The sequence below is a fragment of the Mus caroli genome, unplaced genomic scaffold (genome assembly GCF_978045245.1).
Source record: "Mus caroli unplaced genomic scaffold, Mus_caroli_1 scaffold_6, whole genome shotgun sequence".
Lineage (NCBI taxonomy): Eukaryota > Metazoa > Chordata > Mammalia > Rodentia > Muridae > Mus > Mus caroli.
Genome location: NW_028227261.1, coordinates 27,037,143 through 27,051,801, shown reverse-complemented (window position 1 = coordinate 27,051,801; position 14,659 = coordinate 27,037,143). Strand labels below are relative to the sequence as shown.

The 14,659-nt window shown below is 49.1% G+C and overlaps 1 protein-coding gene and 1 non-coding gene across 27 annotated transcripts in view; both read left to right on the top strand.

The window, feature by feature from the left end:
- The window catches only part of Pum1 (pumilio RNA binding family member 1), a 114,437-nt gene extending 109,267 nt beyond the window's left edge, over nt 1-5,170 (top strand). For all 26 annotated transcript variants that reach the window (XM_021161048.3, XM_029476310.2, XM_029476309.2 and 23 more), the window contains one exon: nt 3,378-5,170. In XM_021161048.3, coding sequence (XP_021016707.1) covers nt 3,378-3,509 — 132 coding nt within the window. In that variant the 3' untranslated portion in view covers nt 3,510-5,170. The remainder of the gene's footprint in view (nt 1-3,377) is intronic.
- LOC115030959 (small nucleolar RNA SNORD103/SNORD85) lies at nt 609-691 on the top strand. Its single transcript, XR_003836553.1, has one exon. It is a non-coding gene; the product is annotated as a small nucleolar RNA SNORD103/SNORD85 (small nucleolar RNA).
- Nucleotides 5,171-14,659: the final 9,489 nt, after the last annotated feature.

The following is a 14,659-nucleotide window of genomic DNA, read 5'->3' as shown; positions in this document are numbered from 1 at the left end:
TGTGCCTTAGCTCTCTAAGGGCTGGAATTGCAGGCATGTGCTGCACTTGTTTGTAAGGTAAATCCCTCTCTGGTCTCTGAGGTCAGCTCATCAGTCCACCCATTCCGTTACACTTTCCTGCTGTGCCTTTGCAGGGAGGTAAATCTGCTTATTCCCCATAAGTGGTACCAGATATTCCAGCAAACCTGAGCTGTGTGTGATTCAGCCCATGCCGTCTTCCTTCATTCTTCCTCTTGTTCACTGGTCACAATGCTGAAGCCTGCTTGCTGTGTGTAGGCGGTGGGCAGCATGGACATGACTAAGGCCTGGTCCCTGCCACAGGCCCACATTGTGGTGTACAGGAGCAGTGGGAAACAGTGCTAGCCGTGTGGGAGACCCTCACTGCCTCCGCTGCAGAATCAAGGCTGGGGAGAGTTAGACAGGAGAAAGGGAGCAGGGACCCAGGCTGTGAGTGGGAGTTGGTGGTAGAGTCACCCAAGAGGTCCACAGGTAGGGAAGGCACACACACCACAGCTATTTGTCCCAGGTAGCTCCAAGGCCTCTGCCCAGCACTCCTCACCTTGGTGCTCTGAGCTCCCTCAGCCTTCTCAGCGGAGGGGTTGCTATTGTCTGGCGGTGATGACCCACTTGCCCTCACTGAGGACAAAGTTCGATAATGAGAATCTTTGTTATGGACTCGTTCTGAGCCAGACAGGATCCCACCAGCTCTGATTCAGACCAATTCCACTACCAGCCAGTTGCAGATGGTGGCAGTTGAAGGCTGGTGGAGCCTGGAGCACTTGAGGCTGAGTCTCACACCTTGTTGGTGTGTGAAGGTGCTGTAAGGCGAGGCTGGTATATGTAGGAGCTGGAAGTAGGTGCACAGTGATGAAGACCTGGGGATCAGAGAGGAGACACTATATGTGTGCTTCAGCATGCATATGAAGGCCAGAGGACAGCTTACTTCTTCTACCCTGTGAGCTCTGAGAATGGGACCTGGAGGTTGTCAGGCTTAGTGGCAAGTGACTTTACCCACGGAACAATCATTCAGACCCAGGACTATGCTCTAAATAATTGTCTTGCTCATGCACCACCACTGCTTCAGGGGAAGTTACGGAAGCAGCTGAGCTAATAGCTGGTAGTGTTTTTCAGACTGAAGAGAAGTGGTCAGTAGAAGCTGGAATCAAGAGGCCAGGATCTGTCTGCATACAGTTAGGTCGTGTGGGGGGAGTGTGGTAGGGCTGTGTGAAGGTTCAGAATGGTGAAAGCCAGATTACACTCATATAGGGGTGTTTGAGGTGGGGACGTGGTACAAACAAGGACACTTGAGTCTTTGAGAAGCCCTTCTTGAATACTGGGTTCTTACTATACCTGGGGATGCAGGTCCTTTGGATAGGCAAACTTGGGAAGGTATGTAGATTGCTACGTAGAACAATTTGTTGTCATCCACTGTCCCTGTAGATACCCAGATAGAGGTGTACTATTTCCTAGCCTGTGGTCTGTGTGGGTTCGTAGCAATTTCTAGAGCTCCTTGGCCCTTTCCTTGCTCTGAGCTTGCAGTTGAGCAGATTAACTGCTGACCTTGTAGGCTTCACCCCTCTCCTTTGAGATTTTTATGATTTGGGGTTGGGAACAGTTAAAACATCCCTTACCCCATCTTCTGTTTCCTGGGTGGAAAGATTATTATCTGAGCAGAAGGAAGTCAGCACTGTAGCTGTCTCTGAGCTCCAAGTGAGGTCCTGTCTCACCTGTGCATGGGGTTTATCAGGATGACCAAGATACAAGGACTACAATATATGCCTCAACTGTATTCATCTTGGGCCTTGTGCTAGTCCAGTGTAAATATTCTTGCCAATATCCTTGAAGCAGCATTAAAGACTGTATTGGTCTCCACCTTTACCTGAGTAACCTCTCCTGAGTATTCTTCAGGGATTCTGACCCTGCCATATTATTACCAAGCTTCAACTTCTTGAGGCTTCTCATGCCTCATTGCATCTTAGGTCTTCTACCCACTGAGGCTGCACCCCATCAGCGGCCCCTCCTATCCTCTCACAGTGCCAAGCTCCAGAGTCGTTCCATGACCTCTTAATAGGCAAGAGAGTCTTACACGCTACCAAGGTTTGTCCAGCACGACGAGCCCCTTGACTCCTTCTGGGCTACAGCGTCTGTGTACTGACCCCGAGGAAATGCTCTCGGAAGATTTGCTTCACTGATGAGGATCTCTTCTTTTTGGGGGGGTGGGGTGGGTGGGTTTCGAGAGTGTTTCTCTGTGTAGCCCTGGCTGTCCTGGAACTCACTCTGTAGACCAGGCTGGCCTCGAACTCAGAAATCCGCCTGCCTTTGCCTCCTGAGTGCTGGGATTAAAGGTGTGCACCACCACCGCCCGGCTGCTGATCTCTTCTTAATCACAGCCCCAGCTGACCAGTATTAATTGTACCAGCAAAGCAAAGGTTTCACTTCAGCGGTTAATACAAAATATCACTTAAATGGCCCCCAATAGAGCCTTTGCTTCTCTCAGACAAACAGTGCTTTTTTTGTCTGCACTGCTAGCAACATTATCTTCAAGCTCCCATGGAAGCCCACTAAGCTCTGAGAATACGGTGGCTTTTCCAGCCCAAACTTCAGGTGCTACCACAGTCCTCCTTAGCACTCCCAGCACTCCTGACCTGGTACCAAGTTATGTCTTAGAGTTTCTGTTGCTGTTGTGAACAACACCAAAAGCAGCTGAGGAGGAAGGGATTTGTTTCATCTTACAGTTTTTCCATCATGCAAGGCAGTCAGGGCAGGAAGCTGCTGGCATTGGCTGATTCAGAAGTCACGGGGACTGCTCTTCTTGGCTTGGTCCCAGTAATTTGCTCAGCCTGCTTTCTTAGAGCACCCAGAACCACCCGCACATGGTGGTACCACTCACATCAAACATCAAACAAGAAAATGCGTCACAGGCTTGTCCACACACAGCCCAATCAGGTGGGGGCATTTTCTCAATTGAGGTTTCCTCTACCATAATGAGTCTAACTTGTAAAGTTGATGTAAAAAGTAGCCAGTGCAATTGGTCACTGTTAACTGGAAGAAATCCTGTGCCCTGGTGAGACAGGGATCTGGTGGTGAGTTCAGACAGCTGGTTCCCCAAAGGAAGCCCCAACTGTCAGGACAACCTGGTTTTCTATGTGCAGCTGGCTGGCATAGGCTATTCTGTCATGGTTCTCTGTCCTTTGTCAGTGCTTAGGGCAAGAGCTCCCGTCTTTACCTCGTGGCTTGCTAGCAATAAGAGGACAGAAGTACCTTTGCGGGATGAAGCACTATATATGTACACTGTATATTCTGTGTCTGTCTGGGAAGGGTCTGGAGATGCCTCAGGCCTCTCCAGCCAAGAGTAACACCCACACTGTCCTCTCCAGATCCGGCCACACATTGCGACTCTTCGAAAGTACACCTATGGCAAGCACATCCTGGCCAAGCTCGAGAAGTACTACATGAAGAATGGCGTGGACTTGGGGCCCATTTGTGGTCCCCCTAATGGTATCATCTGAACAGTGCACCCACATCCCTGTCCCGCTGACCTCACTGACCCTGGCAGATCCAACCAGCAACCAGAGGTGCCCAGCTCAGAGTCGGAAGTGGGCAACGGTTGCTCCGGGATTGCTCCCTCCTCCAAAAATGGAATCAGATCCACTTGTGGAAAGGCCTTTGTAAATTTCATTTTATTACACATAACATGTACTAATTATTTTTTTTAATTGACTAATTGCCCTGCTGTTTACTGGTGTATAGGAACTTGTACATAGGTAATCAGTGTACATGGGAGGCCACATGCTTTGTTCAATGTTGTATCTATATTCCACATGTGGACACTTTCAGGGTGGTTGGTTTAACAAAAAAAGTTTTAAAAAAAAGACAAAAAAAGGTTTTTAACTCATTTGCCTTGTGGCAAGTTTTGCAAATAGCTCTTCCCCACCTCCTCATTTTATTATTAAAAAAAAAACCTGAGAAATTTGAATTTTAGTTAAATGATCTCAAACTGGCATTTAACACTGTTTATAAAATATATATATATATATACATATATACATATATGAAATGGGAACGTTTCAGAGTTGCTAAAGCATCAGCCTGTGATATGGAGTTTATGACGCTCTGTTTTTGGAGATGACCTCGTGCTGAGGGAGGTGGTAGCTGCAGATCCAGGAGGAGCGGGAACCCCAGAGGCCCAAGGCCAGTGGGCATGGCCACTTGCTGCCTGTGGTGGCCTTGTGTGAGCACTGGGAAGCAGGATCTGATTATTTAGCATGAGAGACTACCCAGCTCTGCTCCTGGTCTGGCTTCTATAGATACATAGTGTATACTTGTGTAGACTTTGCATATATACGGATTTGTAGTATTTTCCTGTTTTGATGTCTAATCTGTATCTATAATGTACCCTAGTAGTCGGACATACTTTTGATTGTACAATTGTACATTTGTATACCTGTAATGTAAATGTGGAGGAGTTTGATCAACATGAACACGTTTTTGGTAAGAAGAGAATCAGCCAGCCCGTGCACTCTGTATATCCCACCTTTTATGGTCGTAGCAGATAGTGTTGTATATTGTAAATTGTAATTTCAACCAGAAGTAAATTTTTTTCTTTTGAAGGAATAAATGTTCTTTATACAGCCTAGTTAATGTTTAAAAAGAAAAAAATAGCTTGGTTTATTTGTCAGCTAGTCAAGACGGTAGTGAGAGCCTTTCTAAATGTTACTTCAGATGATTCAGTTCACACTAGTGTTCCTGTTTTTTTTTTTTTTTTTAACCTAAAAAAGGTAATGTTTCGCTTATTTTGTGACAGTCAAAAAGGACGTGCAGAAGTTTCGCCTGCCCCCTCCCCGCTCAGCGCCGCCCCCTTGTAAAGTGACTCGCCCTCCGTTTTGTACAGATGAGCTGTATTTTGCATTTTGTCTACTTGTAAGTGAATGTAACATACTGTCAATCCTCGTTTGAATATAGACTGTAACACTACACGGTGTACATTTCCAGAGCCTTGTGTATATTTCCAATGAACTTTTTGCAAGCACACTTGTAACCATATGTGTATAATTAACAAACCTGTGTATGCTTATGCCTGGGCAACTATTTTTTGTAACTCTTGTGTAGATTGTCTCTAAACAATGTGTGATCTTTATTTTGAAAAAAATACAGAACTTTGGAATCTGAATTTGTTTGTACTGCTCTCACTTCTCAAACCTGCTCAGGCGAGGCCTGCTCCAGCCTGCTCCAGCCTGCTCCAGCCTGCTCCAGCCTGCCTCTGCTTCAGCCTGCCTCTGCAGCTGCTCAGATGGAGAAGAAGGGTGGAGGAGTAGAGTGGGGCTGGGGTTTCAAGCTGATGGCTTCTCAGCCTAATTTGTCTTGAGAGGTTGAGTTCAGTTTGCCTCATGTCTGATTTCAAAGTGATAGTCTTTTCCTGAGGATGAACACACACACACACACACACACACACACACACACACACGAGATGAGTGAATTTTTACTGGGTCACTAACAAGGGGTCACTCACAGCTGCATCACAGGGCAGCGTCTTCTTTCCCTGGCCCATGCTGTAACCTGAGGCTCTCTGCAGAACAGGTAAGCAGTTCCACAGTCGAGCCTTGTATAAAAGCTGGGGAGATAACCTTGAGAATCTTCAGTTTTTGCTTTCCTAAATGTGAGCTTTTGTTCACCACCTGAGTCTCATGAACCTCTCCTCCTGGGAGGGACTGTTTCAGTTCAGAGAAAATTGCCAGACAAGCTTGATGTGGTGGCTTCAAGTCCAGCAGAGGGAGGCAGATCTCTAGAGTTCCTGGCCAGCCTGGTCTATTAGATCGAGTTCTTCGACAGCCTGGGCTACATAGAGACCCTTGTCTTGAAAACTAGAAGATCGAGAGAGGGAAAGAAGTACCCAGCTTGCTCAGAAATTCTCAATGTGGGTCTCCTGCACCTCTTTGCAAGTCTGTGCCCGTGGCTGACCGCCCTGGCCTGCTGACCATCCTGCAGGGTTTTCATTTTGGCTTCTGGCATTTTTGGCATCGGGAAGTAAGTATTCTTTCTGAGACTGAAACTCCCATACCTGGGAATGCCCATTCAGGCTATTCAGTGACTAGCTTGCTCTGATTACCCTCAGATTGAGAACCCCTGGGCTCACAGTAGTTCCTGTCCTCAGGATGTCCACCCAGCTCTTAGTCAAGAGTCACCTTTGGCAAAAATTGACAAAGGTTAGTTTAGCCAGAAAGACCAGAGAACCTGAAATTTCACCTGGCCTCCTGCTTGTTGGGGCCTCTAGTCAATAATATGCCATCGAGCCCTCCTGGATAGAAAAGAGAAGTGATGGTTTCCAGTTGAAGGCCTGATTCTGCTTTAACAGTTGGGAGTTGGGCAGTGCCCTGGCCTTGCCTGTTGGCACTTCTCAGAGCAGGTCTATGCTGAGGGGAGGTGGCTAGTGGCTGGGGCCCGTGTTTGGGACATCCAGGGACTCTCACCACCCTCTGCATTTGCTTGTAGTTGCTTGATTTTGGTTCCGTTAGCATTTCAGTGGAGAAGCACCTGTGTGGAAACTCTGCTGGAAAGGGGATGGGCTCTAGTTTCAAGCCTTGCGTGTGAGGAGTCTGCAGAACCAGGATTAAATGGTGCTTTTAATCCTCACCTGCCCCTGAGACCCAATTCTCTGTAAAAGGGGAAACTACCAGAATACTAGTAAGCACTTTCAAAAGGAGTTGTGTAGATTGAGACTTTGTAACTGAGGGGTGCCCAATGCAGTATGTAACAAGCAACGTTTGCATGTTCCCTATTTACGGTTGGAGACTTCATTTTAATAGCTTCTAGTTAAAGACTATCCACAGCCTCTTCTTTCCCCCCACCCCACCCCTCTTGGTGGCTACACACACAGAACAGGAACTATCTTAAGAACCCAGAAGCCTGTCATCTCAACCCTAAGAGAGGCAAAGGCAGGAGGATGGAGGGTCTGGCCTTAAGCTACAGTAACACGAGTGTCTCAGAAGTAGAAAAACAAAGTCAACTGAGCCAGTGCATATTTATAAATCCCAACACTTGGGAGACAAGATGTTTAGGAATTCCAAGATCATCTTGGCCACACAGTGAGCCAGAGTGACTGCATGAGATTCTGTCGCTGCTTGCTTGTTCCACGGCACGGTCCAGAGGACCTTTGTCTGTCCGCCTTTACCTTACAGGCTTTTGGAGACAGGTTTTATTTTGCTGATTCTGTCTCTTCCCATCATATGGTGGGTACATCTGGCTTTACATGGGCTTTATCCTCACATTTGGGTGGTAAGTGCTTTACACTGAACCATATCCCAGCCTGAGACCCGTCTTAAACAAAAACAAACCTAGGAGATGAAACCTGTTTTTTTTGAGTAAAGAAGTCTGCCCAATGCAATTCACTAGACACGAACTCCGCTGACATGGGAAGGCCCACTCCAGATCCATAAGCGGAGGTTCTACATTCAGATGAGACACTTCGTGATATCCTCCCTCCACAGGGCTGTTTGATGGGGCAAGCTGGGCTCCCAGGCTGTGTCCACCCCTCATCCTTGAGCCAACCAGGAGAGAGTCCACAGATGTTTCAGCCCATATTGCAGAAGAGATGAAACTCAGGTTTGGTGTACCCTAAAAACCAAGCCAGGGTTTTATCTGACTCTCCTGACTCTGGATCCCGTGCTCTGTTTATTACATTTCGCCCTGCCATTTCCTGTGTAGCATAGGGATTCCTACCTTACGGAGTTGCAGCAGAGGCCTATGAGAGGGCTCAGTGGGGGTAAAGGTGCTTGTTACCAACCCTGGTGACTGAGTTTGATCCCCTGAACACACATGCTGAGAGGAAGAGAACTGGCTCTCATGAGTTGACCTCTTAGATACCTGCACACTGTGGAACAAACATGTGCCCACATGTATGTACATGAACATACACACACACATACTACTCTCGCAGAGGACCCGAGTTTAACCTCAGCATGCAAATAAAGAGCCTCATAACTGCCTGTGACTCCAGCTCCATGGGATCTGAAGCCTTCATCTGGACTCCAGGGACACCCTTGTATACACACACACACACACACACACACACACACACACACACACGACCAGGGTTCAATTCCCAGCACTCCCGTGGCACCTCAAAACCACCCACCCCTAACTCCAGATTCAGATAGCATGATGCTCTCTTCTGGTCTTTTTAGGCACCGTATACATGTAGTGCAAGGACAGACAGGTAGACAAAAGGCCCACAGATAAAATGAAAAAAATATTAAATTACAAACCCTCCAAAACAGCTAGCTGCACAGAAATACATTCACCAATCTAGTTGCAAGAAACTTGTGACTTCTGGTAGTTACCAGGTCTGGTCACATGAGGGCGCTGCTGCCTAAACCAGGCACTCCGGAGTCTTCAGGGCCTGCCTTTCAAGATCTGGAAGTAGAGTGAGGTTTGTTTCTTCTTCATTCCTCCCCAGGAAGGAAGTGTGCATGCCAGACCTTCACCATCTGGGGGTGGGAATCCAAGCTCACACATCTGGCTCAGATCCAGTTTGGATTTGCTCTATGTGACCCCAGTGAGGAGCCTCTGCCTTCTTTGGGCCTCTGTTTCCCCACTTGTCACCTGGTGGGGCCTGAGAAGAGCATTCGCAGCTTCAAGGTAGCCCTTGGGGGAGTCCTGGCCCCAGGGGACTTACCCAAGCTCCCAAACAGCACAGCCCCAAACCTCCAAGTGTTTGTGTAACCACGAGCTTCATTGCCCCCGCACCTGGCAGAGACCCAGCCCCGTTGCCACCCACTCCAGCTGCTCACTCCCTGGCCCCCGAGAAGTATCTCAGCCTGCCGCTTAGTTTCAGGCAGAGAGTAACTCAATCAGTTGCCAGCCTCCTGTGGTAGTGGTAGGATCCTCCTCTGTGCCATCACTTGGATTCTGACTATCAGGATGGCTCCAGGACTCAACCGCAAGCCTGTCCCCTGTTGCCAGGTTCCCCTGCCAACCCCCATCTAGGCAAGGGGGACACAAGTCTGCTGGTGACAGAGCAGGACGGCCCCCACCTGAGGGTAGCTACAAGTTACTGCTTCCCTGTCACCTTACACAGCAGACTTCTGCCTCACCCTGGGGTGGGGGTTGGAGTCAACGGTGGCAGGGCTGGATGCCAGTTTCACAGGATCGCCCCAAACCTAAGATGTACTAATCCCAAACAGCAGCTGTGCTGAGAGAGCATGGACAACAGTCAAGCCACGAAGCCCGGGGTGGGGGGAGTCAGGATCCGCAGCTCTCAGCTCCAGTCTCAAGCTGGGGTGAGACAGAAAAGTATATTTTTAGGTTTTTTGGTTTTTTGGCTTTTTTTTTCCTTCCAGGAAAATGACTTTAAATGTGCAATTTATTCCCAGAAGCTTGGGTGTGCTGTGGAGGGAGAAGCCTCTGAGGTAACGCCCTTCCCTCCTTCCCTCTCCCCTTCTCCCTTTTTCTTCTCCCCTCCCTCTCTTGCCCCCTCATTTCCTGTCTTTTTTCTCTTCTTCCTCTTAGTCCTTTCTCCTTTCCCATCTCCCTCCTCCTGCCCTCTCCTTCCTTCCCCAGTAAGTCCTTGGGTCCCCAACACAGGAAAGAGATCAGGTGTGAGCCTGGGTTAGGCCTACCTTCCCCACAGCCTTCCTAGTTCTGTGACCTCAGCCAGTGTCTCAGGCAGAGGTGACCAGGTCCTAAGACTTTACAGATCAGGGGCAGCTGGTAAGATGTGGACAAGCTACCAGATAACCTGAGAGGGGACCCCAGGATGAGGAGACATCCGGTCCCCAGCTCAGCTATAGACTGTGTGGCTTGGTACCTGTGACCTCACTTTCTACGACTCTCCTTTCTCCGTGTGAACTGGACAGATGAAGTAGCCTGGGCAGGTCGAGGCAAGCTACTTTCTCCTCTTTGGACAGGACAGTTGCCATCTGAAGAGGAGTTACAATGACCAGCCACACCACACCTTCAGGAGATGGGGCCCGTTCTGGTGTGAGTTAATATAAGGTGGAAATAATAACCCGGAGTGGAGGGGCATTCTGCAGTAGGGTAGCTGTCCCCGGACTCGGAGGGGATGCAGCTTCTCTGAGTCACCTGTACTGGGGCATTTTGAAGATACAGCTGCTTTAGAGTGGGTCACACATGCTGGGCTCGGATGGGACTGTTCTATGGTCTGTTGATCCTCTCTGGGTAGAACAGGCATTTCTGTCCATCTCTCAAAGAAAAATAACAATGCTTAATCTAAGATTCTCAGATAGGGCTCCTGCCTCTGCACTACCAGAATGTCAGGATGAAGCTCCAGGCCATGCTCCAGGCGCCTTCAGGCCACTTGTCTGCCCCAGCCTCCCAGGAGATGTCACTGCTAGGAAGACCTCCTAGATTTCCCCAGGGGGAAAGCCTCATCCAGGCACCAGGCTGGGTCTAAGGATCTGTTCAGATGGGAATGGCTGTTGAAACAGTATGGCTGCGGCCTCAGGCCCCTCACTCAAACAACCCCCTTTCAAAGTTCTGTGCTACCTCAGGGTAGCTCTGGGCAGCTCAGGCTTCCCAGAGTCCATCCCACCCTCTCCCTTCCCCTTCCCAGCTGCAGGTCTGAAACCCTCATGTGCCTTCCTGCAGCCTGCAGGCTGCTCTGGCAGTTCTGGCCCAGATTCTTTGTGCTGCCAAGGAACCGGTTGGAGTCTTGGGGCTTCTACTGGTCCATCCACGGCCATCCCAGACACGAAGACTCCGACTTTTTCCTCCACATATCCATGGACCTGAGGGACAATTGGGCACTGTGGCTACCAGCTGCTGCCCACGCTGGATTACCACGTGAGGGCAAAGGATGACCTCTGAGCCTTTCCAAGTTCTGCAATGATGATTCTGGTTCCTCCCTGTCCTCCTAGGATCCTGTTTCAGTTCCTACATTTGTGTGTGTGTGTGTGTGTGTGTGTGTGTGTGTGTGTGTGTTTAGTCATTGACTCCTCAGCCTTGTTTCACCAAGCCTTTCCCAGAAGTAAATCTTGATGCTGACCTCTGTCCTGACTCTTGGGGTAAAAGAGAAGTTTGAGTAGGAGAGGGGAGGGGCTTCAGGAGGTGCTTGTGAGGACCCCCCTGTCCCAAGGTGACCATCCAGCACTGAGGTTACACAATGGTGACGCACACCTTTGATCTCAGCACTCGGGAGGCAGAGTCAGGCAGATCTCTGTTAGCTCAAGGACAGCCTGGCCTACTGAAAGAATTTCAGGCTCGCCTGGGTTACATCGTGACACCGTCTCTCTTTATTTGGTTTTACTTTTAATTAATTAATTAATTAATTAATTTTTTAAGGCCAGAGACGGTTGAGTAGTTAAGCAAACTTGCAGTGCTTTTAGAGGACCTGAATTTGGGGTCTTTGCAGTCACATCAGATCTGATGGCTACCTGTACCTCCAGAGGATCTGATGCCTTCTTCTGGCTTGCAAAGCCTTACCTTCATTCAAGTCCCCTCCTCACATACTCATACCTAGACAATGTAAACTTGTTTATTTCTAAAGATCTGGGTCAAGATTCCTGGTTCAAATCCTGGCCCACACACTTCCAACCTGTGAGGCCAGAAGCAAGTTCCTGACCTCTAAGCCCTGGGGTTCTCCAACTGAAGAGTGGGGGGCCCTCAGAGCCAGCAGGCAAGGCCCTCACTGTGGACTGGGCTCTCTCCGAGGAATTAGTCACTTGGTCCTCACAGCACTGGATCTGGGAGGAGTCAAAGAGAGCATGAGGGTGACTGGCTAGGGGGCATGGTGATGAGATGCCCTCTGTAACCTCAGCTTTTCCTACTCCCCAGGGGTTTTGAGGACCCCATCTGCTTGACCAAACCCTTGGGAGAGGTAGATGGAGAGATAATCACTCCTGAGTCAAGTCTGGGGTGCAACCTGGGACAGAGTGAGGTGTTGGTGACATTCCCTCCAGCCTTTTTTTTTGGGGGGGGGGGGCTGGGGGTGGAGGCTCCAGTAGTTAGAAGACAGTTTTACAGAGGTACAAAGGACTGGGGAAAGACACCTCAGCCAGCCGCTGGGGATCATCTGTGTGCTAGGCTCTATCTGAGCATGTCCTTGGTGCGTAGACTGTGGCTCCTTCAGTAACCCTTTAATTCACTCACCAAACACTTCCCAACACATCCTGGGGGAAGAGCAGAGGCCAAGGTCGAGGTTACCACTGACTGGGCTTCGGTGGTAAGATGGTGGGGGTTGGGGTGGAATGTGTGTGTGTGTGTGTGTGTGTGTGTGTGTGTGTACTCTTAGTTTGCTTTCTACTGCTGTGATAAAATGATCAAGAGCAAGGTGGGGAGGAAAGGGTTAACTTTGTCTTACAGCTCCCAGGTCACCCTCAGTCACTGAGGGAAGTCAGGGCAGGAGCTCAAGGCAGGAACCTGGAGGCAGGAACCAAAGAAGAGAATGTATGCTTACAGACTTGTTCCCCAGGGTTTGCTCAGCCTGCTTTTCTTCCCTCCCTCCCTCCCTCCCTCCCTCCCTCCCTCCCTCCCTCCCTCCCTCCCTCCCTCCCTCCCTCCCTCCCTCCTTCCCTCCTTCCTTTCTCTCTCTCTCTTCCTCCTTTCCTCCCCCCTCTTCCTTCCTTCCTTCCTTCCTTCCTTCCTTCCTTCCTTCCTTCCTTCCTTCCTTCCTTATTTCTTTTTTATTTTTTTGAGACAAGGTTTCTCTGTGTAGCCTTACCTGTCCTGGAACTCACTCTGCAGACCAGGCAGACCTTAATAAATCAGGAGTATGTCTGCCACTGCCTCTGTCTCTTGAGTGGCCGGGATTAAAGTCATGTCACTACCACCTGACTTAAATAGTTATTTATTTATTTATTTATTTATTTATTTATTTATTTATTTATTTATATGTGTAAGGGTGTTATGCCTGCCTGTATGTTTGTGCACAGCATTTGTGCCTAAGGAGGCCAGAAGAGGGCATCCGATCCTCAGGGACTGGACTCAAAGGCAGTTGTGAGTTGCTTTGTGGGTGCTGGGATTTGAACCCAGGCCTTCTAGAAGAGCAGCCAGTGCTCTTAATCACTGAGCCATCTCTCTACCCCCAGCCTGCTTTCTTATACATCTGCAAAGGGATCACACCATTTACAGTGGACTGGGCTCTTCCACATTCTCAATCATTAATCAAGTAAATTCCCCCATCTGTCTATGGGCTAAGCTGATGGAGGCACTTTCTCAACTGAAATTCCTTCTTCCCGGGTGACTCCAGCGTGTGTCATCTTAACCGCTGCCCAGTTCTTCAGCTCTGAAAAATGGGGTGGCGTCCTGTCAGAGAGAAGGACAGAGGACAGGCGGCCTGGCTAGAGCCCTACAGTTGTCCACTGAAAATCTGGACTTTCCCAGTTCCAGGAAAGACAGAAGGACTGGGGTGGGCGTGGTAGGGACTGTTTATGTCTTTGGAGTCAAGAAGTCTTTGTGCGGTGACCTGCGGCTGGATGAAGGCAGTTTCTGGAGTCTGGATAAGGGTAGCACAGGGAAGGAGACATTCGTGTTCTGGGGGTGTGATAAGGACACACAGAGTGGTATAGGCAGGGTGACCTGTGATGTACCAGGGACTAAATGTGCATCTCAACCCAGTCTGTGACTATACCTATAACAAGCAGCAGGTGGCGCTCCTAGCCCAAGATTCCCCACAAGGCTTCCTGCCGGGATCTCAGTGAAGGGGGTTTGCAGAATGAGGAAGGCAAGGCTGGGCAGTGCTCCCTGGCAACCTGGTAGGCTCCTTTGAACAACACTCTCAGTCTTGCTTGCCTCCCAGCATGGGCAGCTCAGTACTTTGCCCGTCAGTCAGATCCAGCTGCCCCAAGGTTTTCTTGCACCTAGTTGACACGCAACTCCTTGGGTCTCCTTCTTGATTCCAGCTAAACCTTTTTTTTCTTTTTTTTCTTTTTTCAAGACGGGTTTCTCTGTATAGCCCTGGCTGTCCTGAAACTCACTTTGTAGACCAGACTCAGAAATCTGCCTGCCTCTGCCTCCCAAGTGGTGGGATTAAAGGTGTGCGTCACCACCGCCCGGCCCAGCTAAACCTTTTAGAGCACCTCAGAACCAGTCCCAACCACGTTGATTGAACTCCCAGTATACAAAAAGGAAGAGCTCACAAAAGCTTCCCAGCCTGTCCCCTGACCTGGTACACACAAGGCATTCAATATGCTTGTTGAATGAATAAGTGAAGCCCATATGGTCTTCAATTTCCATCAGACATGGGGGAATAGGCTCAGAGAGGTGAAGTTGCACAAACAAGTACCAGAGCTCACGGTTGTCAGAACCAGGATTTGAACCCAAGCACTTGCTTAACCCAAAGCTAGAGTCCCTCAGCTCCTGACTATGCTAGTGATAAAGCCAGTTCCTGATTCCTAGGCAGGTCAATCTTTTCCTGTCGTATTCTTCAAGGCATCTTAGCTTTAAATGCCAAAATACGTCGAATGGGATTGATTTAAAAGACTCTTTGTGAGGGCCTGGGGACGTAGCTCAGTTGGTGGAGCACATGCCCTTCTGCACAAAGCCCTGGGTTCGGTTCTTAGCACGGCACAAATTGGGTGTGATGGAGGTAGTAGGATCAGATGTTCAAGGTCATACTCAGCTACATCACAAGTTCAAGGTCAGCCTGAAAGTCCATCTTCCTTTAAAAAAAACGTGTCAACATTTATTTTTATCATTTTTAAAGAAT